The 27,049-nt window shown below is 36.5% G+C and overlaps 1 protein-coding gene across 1 annotated transcript in view; it reads left to right on the top strand.

The window, feature by feature from the left end:
- LOC139133499 (uncharacterized) overlaps positions 1–27,049 on the top strand; it is a 93,523-nt gene that overhangs the window by 41,763 nt on the left and 24,711 nt on the right. The window contains exons 30-46 of the mRNA XM_070700132.1: positions 678–740; positions 1,365–1,418; positions 7,962–8,172; positions 9,186–9,300; positions 10,028–10,175; positions 10,946–11,053; positions 12,590–12,649; positions 14,895–15,016; positions 15,456–15,605; positions 16,138–16,284; positions 20,487–20,534; positions 21,786–21,863; positions 23,259–23,288; positions 24,090–24,542; positions 25,393–25,593; positions 26,011–26,046; positions 26,607–26,681. Coding sequence (XP_070556233.1) covers positions 678–740; positions 1,365–1,418; positions 7,962–8,172; positions 9,186–9,300; positions 10,028–10,175; positions 10,946–11,053; positions 12,590–12,649; positions 14,895–15,016; positions 15,456–15,605; positions 16,138–16,284; positions 20,487–20,534; positions 21,786–21,863; positions 23,259–23,288; positions 24,090–24,542; positions 25,393–25,593; positions 26,011–26,046; positions 26,607–26,681 — 2,099 coding nt within the window. The remainder of the gene's footprint in view (positions 1–677; positions 741–1,364; positions 1,419–7,961; positions 8,173–9,185; positions 9,301–10,027; positions 10,176–10,945; positions 11,054–12,589; positions 12,650–14,894; positions 15,017–15,455; positions 15,606–16,137; positions 16,285–20,486; positions 20,535–21,785; positions 21,864–23,258; positions 23,289–24,089; positions 24,543–25,392; positions 25,594–26,010; positions 26,047–26,606; positions 26,682–27,049) is intronic.

Raw genomic sequence — 27,049 nt, 5'->3', positions numbered from 1 at the left:
ACATTTTCAAAGCATGACACCGCATGTACATAGGTATATTTTCTACACCAGGTAATACCAGGGCACTGAACATAGATAAAATGCACTCCTACCTGCTAGATTTGATGTCCAAAAATAGGGAAGAAGCAGATCAAAGTAATTTGTGATTTTCTTTATTTTTTGTTCCCTTTCTTTTTGCTTCTCCTCACCATAATAACAAAGATTACATTCTCTCACTGACGTTGTCTTGTGTAGGCAAAAAGTGGACAGATATAATTCGTTCTGTAAGAATTTTAAATTTGTCAAAGCAAATCTCAAGGAGACTAGTAGGCACTGTTTGGAGTGTGGGGTACTGTTTTCTTTGGAATGCTGTGTTTATGTCGATACCAGTTTCATGCTTAGCGACATTTAGATTTAACCAAGATTTCTACTAGGGTAACCATTGATGTCTATCCACATGTGTGGTATATCTCCAGTTGATGGACATGATGAAGTTTCAACTTCAGTCTTTCTTTCATTTCCTATTTTTGAAGTGTGAGTTTCTTTTCTATGGTATCTGATAACTGTTTATCAGATGTTCTAACATCACTCCGTTTGTTTGTCGTTCGGAGATGATGACCCACTTTGATTTCAGAAACTTGTCAAATGTCTTTTTGTGAAGGTTTCTGTTCATATAAAAAGTTTGCTTTTCACAACAGATGCAGCACTAGGGTCAGGTTTGGCAGGTTCTGGTGTTCGTGATGATAGGAGTCCATATGAGGGTAAATAAATGATAATATTTACCAACGTTTTGTTCTGCTGTATAATGACAAGTACAAAAGCTAAATTGTACTGATCATATAACTATTTCAAATTTCGCTTGCCATATGGCTTATTAGATCCCATCATGCATAACGATACAATACAGAAAATAGCCAAATATAACTTCCAGGTAACCATGGCAACTGCAGCATGGCATTTTGAGATTATGATGATGATTTTTGGTGGAGAAAAGCTCACCACATTGATATTGCTGTACCTAGATATAATTTTGATTTTGTATAACTGTTATGGCCACAGAGATTGTTGATCTGGTGGGCAATATCACAAAGATCAGCTGACATTTTACAAAGAACAGTTGACAAACTGGCACGTAATACACATATAAGTAATTGTTTGTGTTACTGACCCTAAAGGCCAGGGACTTGATCCCTTGGATCTAGTTTGTTCTAGTCAGTAAGAGGATTATGGATTTGTCATAGCATTTTGTTTTCCATTGAAATTGTAATCTAGTAAATAGTAAATTTCATAGTCAATCTGACGCCTGACACAGGCCTTTAAATGCACTCAGTGACTGGACAACAACTAACACTGACTTTACATTTTCTCAATCCCTGAAAATACAGTCTATAAAGATTTTTTGAACAGAAAGCCTGCAGAACCTACTAATGACAAACCAAGTAAATATCTACTCTATTAGCTGTGTGTGTGAATGCACCAATAGACCATTCCATCATTCCATTCCATCTACCATTTCAACCCAGACATCATCTACCTCTTAACAAATAAGAGCCTTTTTTTAACCAATTATTTACCATTACCAATTATATCACCTAGTGGTTCATATTTCACCCACTTTAACCCAATCATTTCCCCATGCAGATCATTCCATTAGATTACACCACACTACCCATCCATCCATCCCTAGTTGCACACAGTTTCACACAGCTATGCATTGTAGAAGTTGATTTTTGGTTCCAAAAATGTCTTGGAATAGAAATGTAGAATTTCAATCGTATAGAGTATAGATTCTTCAACATCTTGCACGTGACCATAAACTTTCCTTGTCTAAACATCATGCAAAATGATCACATAATGAATTATCACCAAATTATTACTGTTAAATTCAATAATTTCAATAACAGCAATTATTGCAATCGTGTAATATTGTATGCATGTTATATCCAATGTGATTGCTGACAAATGACTTTCAGTCTGGACTAGAATTTTATTTGTCAACAATATCATCACATACATTTTTGCAAAAAGGGTTGCATGTGCAGGGATGACATTGAGTATTTCATTGTGAAGTAGAAGAAAAAAACAAGAACATGTCTATTTGTTTTCTGGAAGCAAAATAATGAAACTATCATGATGAAAAGTTGGTGGTGCTGTCCATTTAATGATAATGATGACCCATATGTGGGAAGTTTAGCAAATGGTCACATGTAAAAGTGTTGGGTCACACTTTCTTTTATCACAGTGGTTTTAGATGTAGATGTTGTAGTTAAGGTAGTGTGCGCCTCAGAAATGAAAGACAAACTTTTGCTCAAACTTATCTCAAGCACACTTTCAACCATTTTCTTTCAAATTCAAGAATAACAATGGGGGGTCACTATGCAAATTTTTGTACTAGAGAAACAAATTACTCAATATTTACCGGTATTTGAAATTCAAAATAGCCCCATCCTGTATTATCTCAAAGGCTGTGTTCACGCTGCCCATTCGCCACATTCGCAATGTGAATTGAAATCAGAAGTGGCGAAACAAAATCGATCCTAATTCGCCACAGTGGCGAAAGTGATTTTTGTTTAAAAAATATGGCAAAATAAGAAAAACGTGGGGTTTTTTAGTCTTTTGTTGATCTGCACTTCTCCTTTTGGCGATTCGCGAAAAACCATATCTACTTCCGTATTGTTCTCTCTGACGTACGCAATTGCAATCGAGCCAAGTCTCGCGAGAGATTTGACGTCGATTTGTATAGTGTACAGCATGCATGTAAATTACTATCGCGAGAATTGAAAATTTAGACAGACGCAATCGAGCCCCTAGTCTCGCGATAAATTTGACGTCATTTTGTCTAGTGTACAGCAAACAAAGCGAACACTCGCGAGAATTGAAACTTTTGCTACAGCAGACATACGCATTTTAATCGCCGTCACAATGTTCGGTGTTGAAATTTATTTGCATCGCAGTGTAGACGTTCTGTGTTGCTCATTTTAATGGTGGTCGATTTGCATCGCGGTCCTCATGGTCCCGTATTGATGTTCATTTAAATCGCCATCCCAACGACGCGTTCCGTGTTGCTGTCAATTTGCATCACGGTCTCGACGTTCCGTGTTGTTGTTCATTAGAGAGGTTTAGTTAAACCTAATCCTACGTGTACGTCTGAACTTCTCAGACTGAAGGCACACAGTGGCGTACGCGTATCCGTGCTCAGTTGTGAATTTTTTGGTTTAGTTGCGCGTTCCTGATGATTTTGCAGCATTGTTTTTTTTTTTCAGAAACATACGAAATTCGTCTAAGTTTTAAGAAACAATTAATTTCTCTACGCGAAGACTATTCAAGCTCGTTGTATCCTCGCATTAAATTTACCGATTTTCTGTAATACAGTTATTTATGTGGTTTAGGGAAATCTTTGTGACAGCTTCAGATAAAATGTTGAATTAGACGACAACATTTCATTTATGTCTGGAAATCATAGCACGTACGTCTTGTACCGGTGAACTCTACGGAATTTTCTGATATCAAAGATGTTTGCTAATTTACAATGATACTTAACGAGATTTCCTGTCTAAATTCCCGGAATTCATCAAGAAAATCTAAAAATTACTACACGTAATTATGACTATATGTAGAAGTGTCGTTTGACGTTCCGAACGTCTGTGCCACATGTATGCGACGTCTTGTTATAACGTGACAAAGACGCTACGCGTACTGATGGAACGTAACATGTAAGTGTAACCAAACTTCTATTTTAATCGCAGTCCGAACGTTCAGTGTTGCTTTCATGCTGTTGATTTGCATCGCGGGCCCAACCTTCCGTGTTGCAGTTCATTTTAATCGCGGTCTCAACGTTCCGTGTTGCTGTCGATTTGCATCGCGGTCCAGAATCATGCAATTTTTGAGTGTTAAAATGAAGACAATTGGATACAAGGTTGATGTGTTGATAGTTTATTCTTGTGCATGCAACCGACACTGGAGATAATAGCATTATAGAAAGCTTTGTTTTCGTAAAAATGTGTGGCTAATAAAATTTGTCTGTGGCTAATAAAATTTGAAACTATTCGCCACAGTGGCTAACAGCTTTCCAAACCCAGCGCTAACACAGAAAGGGGCAAAATAAAATTCCCGGATTGCACAAAACTAAGCATTAAAAACTGTATTTACTCCATAAGCTTCAAAATGAGCCCCCACAGGAGGAAGGCCAAAAGAATATGATTATATATAATAACAGTTTGAGAGTTGAATATCTATCTCAGAGGCGCATTCTGCCTTAACACAAAGATTTGTGCAATGTGATGCAAACAGTGCTTTTATTCATTCCTGAGTCACTTCATTAGTTTAAATTGCACACTCTGATTCTTTCTCTACTAGGGTAGTTAAAGTTGGATCAGGAAAGAAATACTTGCTACGATGCATATAGTTTTCATCCTTATTGCCACTGGTAGTCTTTGAACCCTTTCAACACTATGGTTTGGCCCAATGCTATTGTTTCCTATGGCAAAGTTGGTCCTCTATACAGGTTAATGGGGGTGACAGGGCAAGGCTAAATGCATAACAACACCAATGGGTTCATTGCTGCTTGGGGACGTACTGTGGGTGATGATAGGATGAAAACTAGACCATTGCATCATGTACTAACATTAAATCATTTCCCTGTACTAACCATCACCCAGCTTACTGGACTGAAAGATTGAAACAGCACACACAGAGAAAGGGTAAAATAGTCAAAATCAATTTTCTAATGCAGTCTTGAGTCACATATTGTTTGTATTGATAATGTTGTTATGTGATTGCATCTTTAATAAAAACGTGAGTCTCAGTGATCAGTGAGGCTTATACAGGGTGCATGCATTGTCACTTGATTGTTCTCATGTGTGGAAATCTGTCCGTGTCTCCTAGTAACCTGTACTTGTCAATTGTTATGTCTACCATGTATGTATGTGTGTACCTGTTTGTATGTACCGGTATATGTGGTTGTACTTGTACATCTGTCTGTCTGTATTTACTTGTACCTCCGTCTGTATGTCTGCATGAAGTAGTACATCTGTTTGTATGAATGTACAATTGTACATGCAGTGTATGTACTCTATGTTTGTATTTGTGAAGATCATTTTGCATGATGACGTCAGTGTTTCCAAGAGTCTGTGGTGTTTGAGGACTGTGTTCTGGACGTACATCAATCTGTGTTCTGTGTGATTGTCACTGTCTGTGCGTTGTATGCATGTACAGCTAGATGAATGTGGTGTACAGTAGAGTGTCTCTGTCTAGACTTTCTCAATGGCGTTTGGTTTTAGCGTTTTTCAGCTTTTTACCCGGATAAAGCAAATTTATAATACCCGGCTGATTGCAAACCTCCAAATCCTAACCAAGCATGAGATATCCATCTTTTGATGAATTTTAACGGGAAAAAATCTGGTTTTGTATTCTTTAGAAATACTGTAATGTAGAAACAGAGCACCTGGCATCATGTGACTTCAACTTGGGATATATAGAATGCAGATATCATCTGAGTCTAACTCGCCAAATTTCTAGAGTTTATATCAGTAAATTAGAAAGTAATAAGTAATTGATAATCTAACGAGATTTTGTATTAAAATTTAGAAAAGATGTCCTGTATGGCATCCATATATTGCCTTTGATGATTTGAGTTGCTTCAGTATATTTTTACCTTTTTTATGAGTGCTGTAACCATAAACACCCCGTTATGTAAACATCACAATCAAAATATCAAAGAATTTGAAACACTGAGAAAACTTACTTATTGATTGCTTTTTCAACATAAAAATTTGTGAAGGAGTGTGTTGCTAAAAATTTTGGTTGATCTTGACTGTAAAATTAAAATGTTTACGATAACAAGTTCACAGAGTAGGTTATGATACGTAACCCAGAATTTTGACGACAGTCTTTTGTCAAATTTTGAAGAATAATGAGTCAGTATTTTCCGATGCCAGTTGGTCAGTTTCCTTTCCAATGATTACTTTTGTACCTTTTTCCCCTATAACATCGCTATGCATATAGCATTATGCAATTTACGCAATTACAGATGCATGCCCATAGCTTGGTTTTCACTTTGATAATAATGCATGGTGTTTCTCCAGTTATTCTTAGTGTCAAGGAGCCTGTGTCAAGGGCTGAAAATGTAAGATAGGCACTTGATTGCAGACATGTTCATGTTTCAAGTTGCAAGTTGTCAAAATTGATTTATTTATATATTTATTCTTTTATTAAATCTATTTATTTACTTATCTATGTATATGTAAATATTTATATTTGTTTGTTTGTTTGTTTGTTTTGCCATTATTGATTAATTGATTTATTCATAGATTTTTTCATTCAGTTCATTATTCTTGGTCAACTTTGAACATGGACATGTTTACACTCAATCTATCCATTACTTTAGGAGTTTGTTTTTCCAAATTTATATTGTATAAATGTAGCTCTTGGTATCCTGTTAAAGGTTCTAAGGTTGATAATATCATGAGAAATAGTACAAACTACAAGGTAACATTTAGCCAATCAGATTACGGAACAAAAAGATGTGAACAGGTGCACTCTCATATATGTATGCAAATTGACGAGACATAAGCGAGCAAATTGGCTGGGAAAAGAAGGAAGAATTGATTCTAAAGTGTACATACAATTTTGCTTACACTGATACAATCAAGGAAATAGTTCAAAACATAATGATTGGAATATAAAGTTGAAGTAGTTACTGATTGGCTAAGTGTCACCTGGTTTTGGATCCAGTCGACCAATCAGGATGTAGTATTTGCACCGGCCGCTGAATTTTAGTGGGTATTCTTCCACCCAGCACCGTTACCCATGTGGTTACAAAGTAGTACCGCCCCAGCAGCCGGCACGGCATCTGTACCTCCGCTAGCATTGCAGCAACAACAGCAGCAGCTCCAAGCACAGCAACAACTCTTCCAACAAAGTAAGAAGTTATAACCTTGCCAATGATGCAGACTTTGCATTGATGTCTGTGGTGTTCACTAACCCATTCAGCACCATGGTTTAGCCCCAATCCATTGTTATCAGTGGTGGTCATGGACCTGCTTACAGGGAATTAGGGGTGAACATGTTAAATATAGGGTGACAGAATTCTTGTTGCATTTCAGCGTTTCATACTTTTTCCACAGATGTACCCAGTCAGAGTCAAGAATATTTTCATCTGTCATTTCACCATTGGCGATATAAATGCTATTTTCTTTGAAGTTTGACATGAATAAATTTAGCCTGTCCTGTCTAGTACACCATGTAATATACTGGTATTTCTTGTTTAACATGCTGGGTAGCAAAATCAGTGTCATTTTAAAAGGCCAATAAGTGTAATTTCTGATGATTTTTTCACTGTAATGTCAATTACACTTTCTTGTTCTACTCCCCAAAGCATGTTAATATATTACAGTAGTCACCTTGTCAACTCAGCCTGTACATGTGCAGACTGCATTGTTATTGTTGACAAGTGAATTCTGGTCCAGACTAGAATTCAAATGTAGACAATATTGGTGCATTTAACACGTATAGATAGAGTGCTGACAAGCTAAACAGTTGATGTTTCAACATGCTTTGGGGAGTAGCATTTATCAACTTTACAAATGAGAGAGTATATCGCCATAACTGTCATGGAAAAAAAAGAATGTTGTTTTCCTAACTCAGAACTAAAATGTTTGGTAAGAGCAAGGTATTTCTCTGTTATAATGTTACTTGCAACTGATGATGATGTTTCATGCTTTGGGTAAGAAGTTACAATATTCAAAAGGGAACATTTTAAAATAATTTGTGATAATGCAATGCATGTGTATCAGTATTGCATGTATGTGTCAATTCATAAATATTGTATATATGTCGGTGTCATCATGTTGTAATGTTTATTTATTAATAATTTATATCATAATAATTTATAATGCCCATAGGTGTTGGACATATCCACTGCTGTTGTCTGTTGTTAAGAGCGCAAATATCTACTAATGCAAACTTCATACATTTCATTTTAGATGGACCTGCAGTTACTGGACCACATGGAGTCCCTCCAATTTACACCAAGGGCCCCGTGGTGGCTAATGGTTTGGTCTACCCAGCGGGTACTCTACCAGGTGTTGTCCCAATGGTACCTGCTGGATCTTCCGGGGTGGCAGGAATACCGGGTGCACCAGGAGTCAGTGGAAGTATTTATGCACCAAGGGGACCGGAATTAACAAAGCAAGAGTACGTATTATGCAAGTGTTAGAGTGCCAGCAGATGTAACTTTCTTTTTTTTACAATTTATTTGAATGTCAACTACAGTTTCTTGTTCTACTTCCCAAAGCATATTGAGATAAACAGTATTTATCTTGTTTACTCTGCCTGTTCATGTAGACTGCACTGTCATTGTTGACAAGTGAATTCCAATCCAGACTAGAATTCAAATGTAAACAATAACAGTGCATTTTACATGTGTCATATACTGGTAGATGCTGTGGGCAGTGGAATAAGAAACTATTGTGGATATTCAGAAACAAAATAGCAAAAAAAAATTATCAAAATTTACAGCTACTGGCCCTTCAAGTTCAACAAACAGCCAGTCTCTATATATTTCACTATCTGTCCAAAGCATGATTGCATAGAATGTTATCTTTTCTCTATCCATTAGATTTTCATTCTGTAAACCATAAAAAGGAAATGATGTGCAGACCAGCACATAATTGACATTGCAGTTGCTAGTTGCAGTTCAGCAATATTTTAGAGTTCAGCAGTGAACAGATACGCACAGAATTGAATGATCCTTTACCCAGTATCAAACTAAATTCCATAGTCCAGCAAGCTACATGTAGTTTGGTGATGACACAGCAATGCTGCCATGTATCATATGATTGTTCCCTTGCTAGTATCAAAATTCTGGCCGGTCTAGCAACTTTGAAATGTACAGCCACTGTCAAAGAGAGTCCTGTGCCGCAGTCTGAGTGTACCCATCGTCAGGTCATAGGGCAGTAAAGCAGATCACAAGTCATTGACCAGCCAATATTATTGTGCGAGTTGTTCAATGACTTACCATCTTCAGGTACAAATGACAGCCATACATGTAAATAAAGTGACCCCAAGCATTTAGTAACGTTCATATTTCATTTCATTGCCATTTATAAGTTCACAACGTCCATTTCACCAAGAAACTCACAATTTCAATCTATTTTATTTTATTTATTTATATATTTTTTATTTGTTTATTTTTAATTTTTTTGCAGCACTGCGTCACTTCGGGGAGATAGTTCCATCCTCAACTATGTTGGTGATGAGAATCTGAGCCCAAGAAACAAGAAAATTGATCCTAAGAGCTACCAGCAGGAGCTGCTGGAGCAGGCAAGTTGTCTCCTAAATGACATTTGAAGTCTGGTCAAATATGTACTACAAAGCATATATATTTCTTTGCAGCATAGTTAAACCCTTTCCCAACAAAAGATTGGTATTATTTCGTTCCCAGGGTCCGTCCTGGAATGTCTTTGAATTTTAAAGCCTACTGGAAAGTCCCGGAAAAGTCCTGGAAATGAAATTCCTGGAATGTCCTGGAAAATTGATAATTCACTCGCACTTTTCAGAAATGACAAGAATGATCATAATCATGATATTGTAAAGATGTTGTGTAAAATGATTTATAAAAATGATGTATTGTAAAATGACATCTGGAAAATGGTAGTTTGGAAGTCAAAAAGTCCTTGAAATTTACTGAGAAATCTGTGAATTTTAAGTAACAAGCTATAACAACCAGTTTTCACCATGATTTTGTCCAACTCCCATTCTGTTCAATAATGAGGCTGGACTTCTGAATGGGGACCAAGATGTTACAGTTTTAATGGTCACCAACTTCAGCCAGTGTACTCTTGTATTGAATGGATGTCATAATACAGCCCTTGGGGATAGTTGAACTGCAAGTTCAATAAACATACAAGGCTGACTCAGAAACAACTTGACTTATGGATCTTTGAAGCAAAAAAATATCACTAAAAATTTATCGGTCTGTCTGAACTGTGGCTGTAATTCTGACCCCTTAACTTTGTAAAGATGAAGTATATTTCATCATTCTTTACAGATGAAAGAGAACGAATACAAGAAGAAGAAGGCCAGAGCAGAGGAGGACGCATACAACAGAAAACTTGAGGAGGAGGCCCGTGATTACAACCCGTGGGGTAAGGGTGGCGGGGGAGCTCCAATGAAAGATGTCAAAGGCAACATTGTAGGTGAGGAGCTCACTGTCATCCCTGCCCTGGGACTCTGACAGCCACCCTCCCCCAGTGTGCAAGGATGGGGGCAGGGAGGAACAGATACCGGAGTGATTGATATAGTGTGGTGATTTCACTGCTGCCAACATGGTCTGCTGATTTCATTCAATCACCATTGTCATCTTGTTCACATCCTTGTGTATAGGGCTGTTCAAAATTGTATCATGGTGATGTGCTTCAGTGGATCTGTCTCCTCTGGATCCAGCTTACTCATCACATCATCCTTTCAACATTTCTATGTTTGCTCTGCATATTGCATGATCAGCTCCAAATGCCCATGCATGCCAAATTTCCGTTCATAGCACATTTTTTTGTCTCTAGTCATTCAAAATTACAGAATGCTTGAACCACAGTCACAATACCATAAGTTGTATCATCCATCAGCTTTGAGATCATCATCATTATATTTCAGCAGTGACCAGTAAAAACATGGCATGTCTGTTACAAGCACACTACGTCAGTCACTCCAGACGGTATAAACAATAGAATTTACTCGTGCGAAAACATACACACAAATATGCAAGAGATCACAAAACATCAGAGAAATGGACAGTAATGAGAAACATACATTTTTGTACGTTTTGCTAGTATCAACACATCTTATACACAGCTGATCTTAAGGACCAGAAGTAAACACAGTTTTATGTGTATGGTGAACGTGAAATTGTATTCATTTTCCTGTCTGATTTTGATCTCGCTAAATGAAATATGCTTGAAATTCAATGCAGCTGATCTCAGACAGCTCCATGGAATCAACGAGGAAGGGTTGGCTGACCCATCCAGGAAACAGTTGTATGCCCGTGCTGCAGTGTCTCCAGATCCATCGCCTCGTCCTTGTAAGTACCACATCAGTCAGTTTATCACTCCCCAGAACATGCACTTAATATCACATTTAGTATCTTTTCCCTTTTCAACATTTTGAGGGTTACTTTTTGTGAAGTACTCATAGTCACGCATAGTGCACTGAAAGAGATGTCTTCCATTTCCGTGTTTATCGAATCTGGATGGATTGTGGTGTGTCTGTGTGTCGTAATTTCAACACACTTGCCGTACTGTGTGTATTGTGTGAAGTTGGGATGAATGTCAAGATACATTTTTAAGGTAGTTCGCACCTCAGAAATGAAAGACTTAAACTTTTACTTCAGTTTCCACAAGCAAGCTTCCAACCATTGTCTTTCAAAATGGAGAATGAAAATCAGGGATCACCTTCAAATTTTGGTACAAGAGAAACAAATTGCCAATTATTTACCAATATTTGAAATTCAAAATGGCTGCCAACCCAGTGTTATCTCTGTGGGAAAATATAAATTATGAATTTCAACAATAGGAAGCCAGTTAAGATTTGACTCACTGTGAGGGCTTCAAAATAAAGCCCCTGTAAGTGGTAGACCAAAACAGAATACATTGTAAAAGTTACAGTATGAATATCTTGCCCAAAGGCACATTCTACCTTAGAACACAGCCACCGGTGTGACTTGTGAAAGATTTCACACAGAATTAATCCAGCATGTTTTTTTGATCGTCATCACCATAGACATAGAAGCCACAAACAAATACCCGACATTTGATTTAATATAAAGATATTGTACTTATAGTAAATTCCAGTAACATTATTACCTAAGATTTGATCTAGAGGTCCTGTGGTTGTTTTTGTTCGCTAACAGTATTGCTTCCAAAGTGCCATTTTCTGTAATATTCCATCATCACAGCCATCTGTGCACATGTTAATGAAAACACACTGAATACGAGCACAATGTTTGCACTCTTTATTTTATCATGCACCGCGACACCAAAGAGTCCCATGCTGTGACATGAAACATGTGAGAACATATCGGTACTGATGTTGTGTATATTGAACGAAGTTGGCACGTGCAGTGCATACCAAAAAGATGTTTAATCCTTTCACCCCCGTTTTCAAGTGCAGAGGTCCAGTTCCAACACAGAAAACGATACATTGTACCAAGCATTGGTGGCGAAATGGTTAAATTTCCATTCTTCACTCACAATCACCCAGCTATAGTACCGCTGGAAAAATAGCATATACCCACTGCATCTACACGTATGCATGGTGTGTGGTACATATATGTCTGCCTACTCTCAGCATTCAACCATTATCTTCAAATCACATCAGTTTTCATCCAAAATCTCACATTTAATGTGTCAAGTGACTACCATTTGTTTGAAACTCGAAATCCAGAGTGTTTGTCATGTAAACTAGTTGAATGAGAAAAAAAGGTAACCGGAAAAACACGCCAACTTAGGTTTTGGATGGAAAACGGCAATGTGATAGGCTTACCCTTGCCCCATCTTTGGGATATAACTTCACTGCCTTCAACATGTAATGGCCCCTTTGTATCCCCCCTCACATTAAGCCAACAAGCAAGGCAGTAACCTACAGCAAACAGACCAACCATCAGCTCTACAGCTTGCAGGTAACTATATATATGCCTCATTGTAAATGTCACCACAGCAATCTCTCTCTCTCTCTCTAACACCCCATCTGTATCTGAGTTTACAAGGGCATGGTAAGATCAACATTTATCAGAACATGGTATTAAAATTGATTTACACTTTATTTCCAGCCAGGAAAATGCCATAAGTGTAGTATTTTTTTCTGACTATAGTAAATCAATATAGAAATCATAGCTTTCCAAATTCTGAAATTATGTCTCAGCATAATAAAGACATATGCTTCCGAAGAGACATGCTGTTGTGAGTATTTCATTGCAGTGTTATTTGCAAAGATTTTTTGACTGTTCCGTTTTGAATAGCCCTCAGTAGTCTGTTTTAAATGTCTTTCATTTTTAATCAGAAAAAAAATCTAAAATCTAAGAATTCATCAGTTGACTCTTATTAGGCAGTGGTTTCATCACTAAAATATAACCACACACCATTTATAGTGGTCTGAATTAAAAGAAATTTTGTAGTTTAGCCAGAATTTCCATCAGCTGCTCATACAGCATCAAAATTACCTGCCCCGGAAATCCAGAGAACAGATAGATGCCCTGTATCCGCTGTCCCACCGCTAACTCATTGAGTACTAATTGTGCTGAACCATGTACCTAGTATTGTGTGTTTTACTACCCCAGATAACCAACCCTTGACTTACCGTGTGGTATCTGAATAGAATCATGGACAGTAGGAGAGTCTCTACTACTGTCTATGGTAGAACTATCATCACAAAAAGGTATCATGTTCTGGGGGTATGTGTTGCCATGGATACAGTGAAGTGTATAATTACAAAGCCAATGTATGCTTCCTCTCGTGATTATACAATGTATGCACACTAGTTACGGCTGTTGCCATGGCAATGATAATGATTTTGTCCCCAAGGATGATACCATATTAAATGAGTGTTACTTGCTTATCAAGGTGTTCATGTAAAAGACAGTGCGTGACATAGTGTAGTGTCATAGAGATGTACAGGTGACTCTCTGACTTATGTGTAATATATTTTCCAGTAAAAAGTGTGTGATTTCTGTTCTTTATTGTAGTTGACTGTTGTAAATAAAATGCAGTCATTCTGTGTGATCTGATCCCTCCAATACTGTTCATTACATTTATGTGTACATTAACCCTTTCCGTGCTGTAACATGCTCTCAGCCAAAATTTCAGTGGTGCATTTCACCAATTTGTTGTAAGTTTTTCTATAATTTTTTGATAGTTTTGGACCAAATGGGCATAACATTTCATTGGCTGCAGTTTTTGATCAAAATTTTGGGAAAAATCTGAAAAAAATTGTCTGGATCTGAAAAAAATTGTTGGGGTCATAATCTATAAAGGCAACAAAAACTGACTTTGGCACTCAAAGGGTTAAAAGTAATCATGCTGTTGAATGAAATATAAGCATACTCTTTATTCGATGAAGAAAATACTGAATCGTTCAGGTAAGAAATGAAGGTTGCCATAAATGTATCGAGTTTGTGGACTGTCACAATGTTTTTATCAGTTTTTGAGGTTTTTGGAGGGACAGATCACAGGACTTGAAATTCTGCAATAAAATAAATACATGGAAACAGTAATTTCTCTGTACTGTAATTGACTCTGTATTATTTTTATCCTTTGCTGCCTTATACTGTTGTTAACACTGGTGATAAGAGTATCAAAATAGATAAAACCTTTAGATTTGCCATTCATGTGTGGCATTAACATTTTCATAAATTTAAAATATTGCGAAGATTCAAAATTGCTAAATGGTTGTCAAAGGGAAAGCTGCATACACTGTACATACAGTACTTCATTCAATATGTGTGAGGTTATTGGAACATGGTGAAATCACATTTCAAGGAGTTTGTGGTCTATAGTTTAGCCCATTGTTTTTATCTGTCGTCATGTATACTACTGTGAACTTAGCCATGTGTATTTCAGTTAACTTCAATAGCCGTGTAGATTACAGTACATTTCCCAGGGAGACAGGAAATTTACAAATACAAATGAACATAGCATCATGGTGAAAAGGCACTAGTTTATAAATTCAGCTGAACACAAGTGTGTAGACCAAAGCTCCAAACAAGACATTGATAGCTAGGGATGATGAAGTGTTTGCTGTTAATTGGAAAATAGCATCTAAGTTTAAAACAAAGACTTGCCAATGCTGTAACTTTTACTTTTAAAAAAATTCACGCCGCTCAAGATCAGAATTTCTTATTTGATTGTCTGTCATTTCTACCTACCTAGCTGCATTTGCTGATGATTCAAAGCCAACCTATGGCCGAGGTAAAATCTTCAATGATGATCCAGCTGAGGTGGCTCAGCAGAAAACAGCACAAGATGCGTACAAGGAATTCCTTCAACGTCAGGTACTGTCTTCAGGCATTCCTTTCTATTTATAAAATGTTTGTAGGAAATTTTCTAAATATACGAATTAAAGTTTCAAAACAAATTATGGGAATTCAATTTTATTGCTGTTTTTATTGCTGTTTTCTCCTTGACAAAACAAATGTAACACTAAAATACATCTGTCAACAATACATGTATGCAGAAACAGATCAGTTCCCAATGTCCAGCACTGGTAAAATGTAATATTCCTACATGAGCACTACTTAAAGGACTGTTTTTGAATTACTGTACAAGTTATTTAGGCGCCCATGGCTGTTCTTAGTTCCCCCTTCTAAGTTTACTGTGCGGCAACCATTTGCATGAAATAGCCTACAAACACTGCATATGCTGTAATGGACTATTGTTATACTGCCCTCACAGCCGTGATCCAATAATTCTTTCCTTTTCTGCCATCACAAGGTCGAGGAGAAGAAAAAACGCGATGAAGAGGAGAAGGAAAGACTGCGTCTTGAAGAAGAGAGAGAAGCAAGGCGATTGGAAGAACAGAGACTACAGATGCAGAAGGAATTTGAAGCGGAACAAGAAAAAGCCAAGAAAAAGGAGGAAGAGGTAAAAAACGAACTATGAATAAGGGCAATCTTGAGAAAATACTTGATAGAAAATATCTGACTTTTTTTTGCATTTGATCAGACAAATTGAGTGAAAACTTAGAATAGTAGGGTTGTCAACTTGTCTGTCTGCTTTTTATCTATACTGTTTGTTTATGTTTTACTTCAAAAGGTTGAATCTAACTGATACCACAGTTCTCTTGTAATTGTCATGATTTGTTGCAAGACTTTTTAGGAAATGTGTACCAGAAAACGTGAATATTCATCGACTATTCATCACAATTGTATGACAAAGAACATAGGAATCATTCTGTTAGTGATCCTAGTAAAAGCTAAGGCCATAAACACGGGTCCAACAGAGAATTTTTAAGAATTTCTGTCATCAGAGGCTAGTGTCATGCATGCAGTGTAACACTAAAGACAAAGCTATACTCAACATCAACCCTATTGCATACTCCACAGTTACTTTGAATTTGATTCCTAGCTTTAGCAACGCATCTTTTTTGACAAACGATCTCTGTTTGCCCCGGCAGGCACGTCTCCGAAATGAAGAGCTCGCAAAACAAGCGGAGGAAAACAGAAGAGAAGCGGAGAGACGGAGGAGAGAAGAAGATGACAAGAAACAGGATGAAATGAGACGACTGGAAGAAGAGGAAAGAAACAAACGACAGGCAGCAGAGGTACTGATTGAGTCAGGCTATAAATTCATCACTAAATATTCAACATCCTGTCATGCTGGTTTGGCTGTGTGACTTTGCCTTCCAGTGGTGCAACACTGCCCTCATTTGACAATTTACGATGTACAGGACTGACTGTAAATTCTCGGCTGACTCGCAGCGTGTTTGCAAGGTTATATCTGATTGGTCGATTGTCACTATTCACAGCAACTTAGGGAGTTTATTTGTATTATTTCATTATAACGATACGATTCTGCCAACCAATTGGATAACAGCTTCGAAATCGCTGCGAGTCGGCCCTAAATTCTACATAAATATAGTTATGTCACTACAACATAAATACCAAAGGGGGACACCGTTGAAAGTTAATTCCATTATATGTAGCCTTTCTAGACCAAATTTGAGAGCAACCCAAGTGTTTCCCACAGTTAAAGTTAAACCTCAATAGACAGAAGCTGGAATGGAGTGCAATGGTCAAAGTCCAATTGACATTATGAAAATGTTTTTCATAACATGTAATGTGTATCAGTTATTCTCTTGGCGTTCTTACAATGTATGATCAGAGCAAGACATTACACTTGGCGTAGGAGACGACCCTTTGTCCAACAAAGTCGTCTGGATTATTTCATAATTTCAGATCAATTACAGAATATGGCCAAGAAAACAGAGATTATTCCAGGTGTTAGCTCCGATCACTCCGCTGTTGTTTTATGTTTATCAACAATAATGGTGTGCACGGCCCTTCTCATTGGCGATTTAACTCCTCTTTAGTTAATGATAGTAATTATGTCAGGTTATTAGATGGAAATATCACAAAATGGCTTCAGGAGCTGACCGATATTGATGATAAAAGACTGCTTTGGGACATTATCAAGTATAAAATCAGGGAGTTTACTATTGGCTATAGCAAAGCCAAAGCAAAAGAGCGCAAGCAGAATCTACTCACTTAAGAAAATAGGGTTAAACATTGCCAGTATATTTACTCTGAAATCCAACTGAGGCAAATCAGGCACTCCTGGATGAACTTACAAAGAATTGGACAGTTATTATGATTATATCACAGAAGGCTCTATTATTCGTTCCAGAGCTACTTGGTATGAAAAGGGGGAAAAAAACAACAAGTTCTTTCTCGGTTGGAAAAGTGAAATAAAAGAAAGTCAAGTATAAAACAGTTAAAAAGGGGGAGCATGCAAATATTATTGATCAACCAAATGATATTCTCTTAGAAATAAAGAATTTTTATCGCAATTTGTACGCTGAAAATTTAAATGAGGGTGCAGATACAACTCAGTTCTTGGAAAATCCTTCTATCCCTAAACTTTCTGACTCCTCTCAACAGATTGTTGACCAGCATTTGAGTTTAGGGGAGCTTTTCAGCACACTGTCTGCTATGAAAGATAACAAAAGTCCAGGAAATGATGGCTTAACTGTTGAATTTTACAGGAGATTTTGGCCGTTAGTTGGAAAATTGGTTTTGGATTCAATGAATTCAGCTTTTGATTGTGGTGAATTTTCGATTTCACAAAAACAAAGTATTATTACTTTGATTGAGAAGCCTGGTCGAGATAGTAGGTTGTTAAAAATTGGAGACCAATTTCCTTGATGAATGTGGATATTAAAATTTTCTCTAAATGCCTTGCAAAACGTTTGGAGAAAGTACTCCCCAGTTTAATTGGCCCAACTCAAGTCGCCTTTGTCAAGGGGCGTAATATTAGCGACTATGTGAGACTTATTGATGAAATCTTTCATTACACCAGAGAGTTAAACATCCCCGCTTTCTTAATGGCAATTGATTTCGAAAAAGCCATTGATACTGTTAGCTGGTTTTACTTATTTCAAGTTTTAGATAAATTTAATTTTGGTCCTATTTTCAAACATTGGATAAAAACACTTTATAATTGTATTGAATGTTGTGTAATGAATAACGGTTTCAGTACAGGTTATTTTAAGTTAGGTAGAGGTGTTCGCCATTATCACCAATGCTTTTTATTCCGATGCTAGAAACTTTACTTCTAGCTATTAGGTCAAATACAAATATATCTGGTATCTCCATAATGGACATAGAGATAAAAGAGTCTGCATTTGCAGACGATATGACGTGTTTTCTTTCAACTACTAAGTCTGCTGACGAACTTTTTCTTGTTTTAAATAGTTTTGAGAATTGTTCAGGTTTAAAAGTTAATTTTGACAAAACCGAAGCCAAATGGCTCGGTAAGTGGAAAGACAGAAAAGATGAACTGTTCGGGGTAAAATGGCCCACATCTCCCATAAAAATCGTAGGAATGCACTTTTCTTACGATAAAGAAGAAGCCAAGAGAAGAAACTTCAGTAACTCTGTAGAAAATATGAAAAAATGCTCAACCTTTGGAAAAGTAGGAATTTATCTTTATTTGGCAAGGTTCAAATTATCAAAACATTGGGTATTTCACAGTTTTGTTACTTTCTCAATAACTCAACTATGCCTAAGAACATCATCCAAGACGTTCACAGATTGCTGTATGATTTTCTATGGGAAGGGAAAGATAAAGTTGCGAGGAAAACTATGGTAGGAGATGTGGGCCAAGGCGGCTTAAACATGCCCAACTTGCATATTATGAAAAACAACAGAGAATCTTGTGGATTAAACGTTGTTAAACCCTGAATTTTCACATCCATGGAAAGTCTTTCTAGAATATAGACTCAAGTCTTTAGGAGGTTACATCATTTTCAATTGTAATTTAAAACTAAACTTTTACCTGTCCACTTTACAGACTTTGTCACAGATTGTTTTGACACTTGGGCCGAGGAAACAAAGAAATACCAGAGTAACATAGATCAAATTATTTGGAATAATGAAAATGTACTCATTGATGGTAAATCAGTGTATTTGGAAGACTTTGCAGATAATGGTATTATGAATATTTCAGACTTATTTGATGAGAATGGAGTGATTCCCTGGACAACAATTGTTCATGAAAATTTTTCACCAATCCATAGACTACAGTGGCTGGGTATTTTATCGGCCATCCCCGAGGAGTTAAAGAATAAGGAAATACAATTGATGAATTTAGTTTTTCTCTTTCTGGTTGTCCAACACCATTACATTCAATTTCTAAGTCTGAAATAAAACACGAGTTAATAGAGAGGATCTTTACTGTACCTGTGAGTCAAAGAAAACTTGAAGAGGTCCTCAATGTCAACAATGTACAGTGGGAAAAATTATACAAGTTGATTTACAAAATGTCAGTTGATTGTAAATTAGAGAATTCCAGTTTAAAATTCTTCACAACATTTTGTTTACTAATCAAAAACTTCACAAACTAAATCCTCAGAAATTTCCATCTGAGTTGTGTACTTTTTGTGGTATCGTCCCAGAAACTCTGGAACATCTTTTTCACCACAGTGTTTCTATACTGTAGCTTTATGGAGAGAGATAATTTTTGTTTGGGGAAAACCATTGAACCTTACTGGTAGACCAAGTAGACTATGCCAAATTTTATCTGATCCAAATGAAACATTGTTAGTCAACTTTATTTGTTTACTTATTAGAAAACATATTTACTATTGTAAAATGCAGGGAAGCAAACCGAATTATAGAGGTGTACTTTCCTTTGTCAAGAGAATCTATCATATTGAATATTTTATTGCAAAGAAAAATAACAAATTACAGTCTCATTTGAAAAAGTGGCAACCCTTACTACATCACTTATATTAACCAGCAAAATGTCGCTTATTTTATACTGTATTTATACTTTATTTATACATCTATTTATTTATTGTACGGAGGAAAAGAAAACAATTCCATGTATTTTATGTGAATAATTAATGCACACCCAATAAAACATGGCAAAATATAAAAAAAAAAAAAAAAAAATGTATGATCAGAGCACCATGTTTAAATTTATTGGTCAAAACAGCCTATGTGTGCGTGATTTACTGTGTGGGATCATGGAAAAGATGGTACAAGTCAGGAGAACTAGTGTACCGTAGTTTGATGCACCAAATGAAAATAGTGAAAACTATCATCAAAACTTATTTGAAGTAAAAGAGATGTTCACATTAATAAAGAAGTGAAAAGGGGAATTTATGTAAGAGTATTGTAGTTGATCCATAGAACAAAAAATTACTTAAAATGTCAATAGTTACACATACATGGAGTAAGATATTTGTGCATGTCAATGAAAGAAAATATGGAAACTTACATAAATTGTATTTTTTTTTCGTAGGCAGCAAGTAGAGTTGCGTCACCACCCATACCAACACTTAGGAAAAAGGTGAGAAAAGTTTGTTTTATCTAGTGTATACCTTACGTCATATCTTGTCATATTTCTTGCACACATATATCCTCACACACTGCTTTTCATTGAATTTACTGTTGCTGAAAAAAATGATGACAGGAGTGCTACAGTAGGTGAAGGTATCCAACTCGGAGTAACTTCAACTTGGTTCAAAAGGTGATCTCAAAACTACAACACCGATACAATGTGCTGTTCATATAACCGGACCGTGCATGACTTTAAAAAATTACTATACCGTGTGTAAGGGTTACCAGATATTTTCAATCTTGTATTGTAGAGATCTTGAAATCTTGTTAGTGTACGAGGGTCTCCACAAGGGGATTTTGAGGTCTGGGCCACCCCTCTTTTTACAATCAATCTATTCATATGTTAATAACCAACAAAAGAATACATTTTCACATCAAAACAATACACAAATTGTGCATTGATATTTAAATTGTCATCAGTCTGATTTCTCCATGGAGAACACAAGTGTATCAAAAAGAAACACAAAACGGGATTTTATCATGGGGATATCCACTGCACACACAGGGCTAATATTTCTTAGCCTTTGGCCGTTTGTATTACATTATACTTTGACGTTTTTGCATTGTTTGTAACATTGAAGAAATGTTTCCTTCTGTTATGTTGTCTCAATGTGTACAATTGCTTTGAGTATGCTAGGTGTGTGTGTGATTACATGTGTTCTCTGCTTAAAAACATGTAGTGTAGACTGCCCTGTCATCATCAAATAGATATTTCTCATGCCATGTGAATGCCTTGCTTTGATAAATATTTGAGTTTCATCATTTTTAAGCGTTGCATTTCTTTAATAGGGAGATGGCCTCTTTTATACCAGATGTTTTTAATGATATCAAAACACATGTTACAAAATTTCATTGTCATTTATGTAGAAGAGTTTGAGAAATAATTTGGTGTGCCAAAATTACCAAATTTTAGCTGTAATGAGAAAAAGTTGATTTTTCACTTTCAGTGAAAATTGTATTTGATTATGCACTTGTTGTAAGTGTAATAAGAGCAGAGTTTTTTATCAAAATCTTTATTTGGAGGAATTAGGAAAACATAAAGTCATGTTTGCTGCAATTGGATAAAAATAAAGGCCATCTTTGGTGAAAGAGAATGCAACCAATGTGATAATGCATTAACAATTCACCGCTATTCATCCCATGCATCCACATCGCCCTGTGCACTTTTATCAATTTTCTTTTCACCTCGGTTGAACCCAAGGATAAGGATGCAACCCAGATCCCAGCCCCAAGCCAATCCCAAATCGACCCAGATGACAGACCCATTAAACCTGGCAAGGTAGGCAACCGGTGACTCAACCAATAGAATAAAAATCTGTGATAAAAGGTCACTTTGCACCATACTGTGATTTACGATAGTACAGTGTCACTAGACTAATATTTCTTACCACTTTCTCTCCAGAGTGACTGCAGAGAATTGAATTTTGATGGACTTGACATGATTGAAAAATATATGGTGGTTATAATTTGCTCAAAAGTTTGTTCTAAGTTAACCTGGAATTTGCAAGAAATTCAATACCTTAGGGTAGCTAGACATTTATTTTTACAGAGTGTTTGAGATTGGTCAGACTCTCGTTATGTTTGGTCAAAAAACATGCCATATATCTGCAGTCACTGAAGAAGAAGAAAACTGACGGTACCATTATTGTGTCAATTTAATTCTCACTGTATTTCACAATTGAATGAATAATCAATTTCAGAGGTGTATACACATATCAGTAACTTACTGGTATGGCTATACTCTATCAAATAGCTGACTTATATATATCAAAATTAATGAAATCCAAAGTGTAGCATCTTACATATTTATGTTGAGTTTGACTGAAATTTATTTTAAGATTTGTCCAAGTTTTGTGGAAAAAATGTGACACATGACAGTGCAGTCTGTTAAGTTATGGTGCAAAGTGACAATTTGTCTGGAAAATTATCTTCAGCAGATCACATGCTATCAATTCCTGTACATAACCTCTCTATCTTATCACTGCATGAAATCATCCCACAATCACAAAATAACCTCACACAGATCCATGTGTCTGTAATTCTGTTTTCATTTACTTCTGTGGTTTTGCAGTCTGTGTGAATACTGTGTGTAAATGTGGGATAAACTGTTTTCAGTCGTTCAGCATGAAAAGTGTGCAATACTAATTACCAGAGGACATAACTGTGTGATTCAAATCTGCAGTGATCATCTTCTGTAGTAAATGGTTATAGTGACATCCACTTTGAATACACTTGTAAAATAATGGATATGTACCACAATTACACAAAAAGTGGTATTACCATGTAACTCACTTAACAACAGATTGTTGTTGTGAACACTCTTATAAGCTTTATAGCTGTCTGAACTACAATTTGCTTTGGTCTTCTCTTATTGTGTCTGAGTTTGATTTGTTACCATCAACTGGAATGTTGATTTTACAAGACAACCTACGAGCACAGCAAGTTCTTTGACCATGTAATAAGTTTGTCACTGTGTGTGCTGCAGTGCTTTCTGTGCTTTGTGGTGCAGTGTACTGATATTCCAGAGTTGTTTAGTCATCATTAGTTTCAGAAGACCTCCAGAGGGCGCCCTCTGGAACTGTTGCTTTTACCTAGCATTCTTTAGACATTTCTTCCATTGTCGAATTTGTCTCACTCATAATTGATGTGTAACATTGGTCACTCAATTTTTTAGGAGGATATATACTCTAGACCTTTATCCAAGGTAAGTGTGTAGGATTGTGTGGTAGATCTTCAAAAAATTAAACTGGCTGCGATGCCAAAATCTTTTTTCAGAAAGAAAGATTTTCTATAGCCTTGAGTTATAAGTTGCCTCGAGTTATAAGTTGCAATACCAGTCATCAGTAGGTCCACACCTGCTCCAGGCTTTGCTTTGTCCCACCTCAACATCACGGCAAACATTCTAACGGTCCAAAGAGTTTCACTCCAGTTCTAACATACACTGGTTGTGAAAACCTAGAGTTTTGTTGTGTGTGTATAGTAATACCTCACACGGAGTCTAATCGTTTTAGTCATTGAGACTTATATTGGTAATTTCACAGGGCTATCAGGCTTTGTGCTACATCTACATATGAACAGATGCTTGTTACATTAATTTGTGTTGTTCATTTTACGTAACTGCTTCAGTCTGTTGTCAATGCAGAAATATTGGAAATATTTTTGAATCTGACGTTTTTGAGAATTTTCTGCATACAACAAAGAGCTACTGTGAGCTGGTAAAATTAGAAAATGTCCCAAATTGTAAGAGATATTTTTTCTGGCTTGAAAAAAATCATGACAGGCTTTTTGTTCATTTTATCTAAAGCCTTTTTTGAAAAGCAATGATTTTAATATTAATGTGGTAATAATTTTTTCCCATATATGGCCAATGTTTGCCAAAGAATTCAAAAGCAGTTTTTCCAATCCAAGTGTTAGCAATAAAAAATCCCTCTACCCATATTGTGTTGCTCCATGTTAAAATTGCTTGCTTTATCCCATTGCTTGCATGCTGCCTACACATTCATAGGAGAACCCTCGCTATCAGCCCAAAGCACAAACAAAATACGTACTGAAGTCCAAGAAAGAAGACAAAACTCGCAGGGCCCAATCCAATTTATCCAGAAACAGCCAAGACCTTGAAGAAGGTGAAGCTCTGGCTGGAACATGGAATTATCCTGGAAATGAGAGAAAAACTAAGAGGGAAAAATCCCTGCCTAAGTCATTTGGGGAAAAAAGTGATATCCCTAAAAAACATGCCGAGCTGGATGCTCTGGATAAGTTCCGGCTTCCCCAGGATACTCCGGTGGAATCGCCTCTCTTGCCCCGGCAAATACCCTTGGCTAATGCCAGACTTAGCCCCATGGAAAAATTACGGACTCACGCACCAAAACGTAGTACCTCTCCTGAAAATGCTGACAGAGTGCACAATCGTGACGACAGCGAGTCTGTTATTGAAGATGTTTGGCCAGATGGACAACCTGTGAGTCGGTGCAATTCCTGTCAATGTAGAAAATGTTCTGTGTAGTAGTGTTGTTGTGGTGACACATGTCTGTATACGATAGCTATAGTGATAGTTTTTTGGTGTTGCTAAATGTTGTCATACTCGTGTAAATTTTGACATGTAGGTAGCAGTAGACAGAGTAACATCGTGATTGAATCTGAATTTTGTTTTTCACTTTCCTGTGTGATTAACCATGATCCAGTAACTCAAATCCACTTTCTTGAAATAACTGCGTCATCTAGAAGCATTATCTAACATTTATTGATGATGATTTTTGTCTCTTTGAAAGACGCTTAGTCTACATCCGTTGACTTTCTACAACATGAAATCCAGACTTTTGTTTCGTAATTTAAGTAATTTAAGATCCAATTATATAGACATCAGTTTTTGAAAGACAGTGACTAAGAAGATTGTAGACTGTTGCCTGTAAATTATGAACAGAAATGAAAACTATCCTCATTTTGTCAAAAAAAAGAAAGAAAAATATACAGATCATTTTCTCCAGAAAGGAATTTACGTCCAGGAAATCTTTGTTGAATTTGTGATTTGTGTGGAAAAGAATATAGCCTTATAGTCTGCACTCTTGTAGCAAGCATACATCTTGTTGACATTCAACTTGATGTACAGTCTGATCTCATCACATAAATTTAACACAAGTGTGATTTCACATCAAACTAACCCAAACACGTGTGGTACCTGCTGTACGTTAACCATGCTCTGCATTTCACCCAGCACCGGCGATTTAACCCTTGCATGTATTTCTTCTACCCTCCTCCATGCTCGCTTACCATCACAAACCACTCCCCACCAAAACCAACACCACCAACAGGACCATTTCAACCTGGTTGACTGGCTGCGTAGCATAGACCCAGACATGGTCTTCTATGCCAAGCGGCTCGCCAAGGAAGGCTACAAGTCTGTCAACACCCTTAAACGTCTGGACCGCAAACTTGCCCTGCAAGTTTGCCGTGACATGAAACTTGCCCATCTTGAGGCGCTCATGTATGAAGTTGATAAATTGAATGGCAAGGTACAGATATTTAAGATATCATGGAATAAAATCCGTTTAAACTTTGGTAGGTAGATATCAGATGAACACACTGAAAGCCAAAACATTAACTTATTCAGTAATTTATTATCATTTTATAGTTTCCTTTTTCTTTCTTTATTATTTATTTATTTATTTATCTAATTATTCATTCATATATCTGTTCTCGAGGTGCATTCTACCTTGAAACAGTCATGAAAGAACAGTTTTAAATTTGCCAAATTTTTGCCACTCTATTTCACTTTGTTTCAGTGTATTTAAAACAAAACAAATTGATCATGATTTAATGTTGCACATTTCAATCGGACATTTTCTGTCAAAATGAAAATTTTCCAAAAAAAAAGGAAGAAGTTCTCTCATAGATTTTAATGTTATGACAATTACTGTAATTCTGAACAGAAAAAGCCCCAACCCAGTTCTGGAGAAGCCGCTGAAGTAAGTGCTTGGAAAAATGTGTGCTGTTCCTAGTTCTGAGTGAATTTCTAATCTGACTCCTACAGTTGTGAATGTCTTTGTCTGCCAGTGAATTCGATGATGAACTTGGCAATGTGAACTTCAACATTTGAGCTACAGTCGGTAACAATCGATTCCACACAATGCTGAAATCATTAATGTTTGCGGCATAGAAAACCTACTAACCTGGGTATTCACATGTTTTATATGTTTGCATATCATATTGCATTTCTTAACCACTTCTGAACCACCATTCTAATATGATTTTGAACAAATGCACAGCTCTTATTGAAGGAAAGTACATAGTGTATGATGTATCAAAGATTTTTTTCCAACAAAATATTCATCAATTTGTTTAAATCCTGATACTAAATATTTTAATTCACCAATATTACTTGTTGCAGATTTCCTAAAATCAGTTTTCCTATATACAGTTTTCCTCTCATAATATACTGATACAAAAGTTACACCTTTTTTGTTTGAACTTCACCATACAGTAACTGACAACAAGCCCATCCTCATTTATTTCTTTTGTTTCATAGATCTTTAACAACATACATAACCTAGACAATCCTGGGGAGATATTCTCAGATTCAGGCAGCATACTGTTGGATCAAGTAAGCTAGTCGTATCAATTTGAATGTCATAGCACTATCGAATCATTGTAATCTTGGAAAGCCAAAAATGTCAGGTTATAGTTTTTAAAAAGTTTGTTCTTAGCATACCTTGATACCATTGGAGAACAGCAACACCGTAGAGTAATTTCATCAATCCAGTCATAAGTGTCTGAACAACAAATTCAGCGGATGAAAACCAGAGAGTTATACATTTGAATGAAAACTTACTTCACAATGCAATATATTCCACACAATTCAAACAGGATTCAAAGTTGAACCTGCTGCAGTGTTTCAGTCATAATGATTTCCTGAAGGACATTAATTTAATTTAAGTGCAAGACTGCACAACACAACTTTCTAAGCAGTGC

Source organism: Ptychodera flava, chromosome 5 (assembly GCF_041260155.1).
Source record: "Ptychodera flava strain L36383 chromosome 5, AS_Pfla_20210202, whole genome shotgun sequence".
NCBI lineage: Eukaryota > Metazoa > Hemichordata > Enteropneusta > Ptychoderidae > Ptychodera > Ptychodera flava.
The sequence above is the reverse complement of the archived record's forward strand: the minus strand, read 5'-3'. Positions and strand labels throughout refer to the sequence as shown.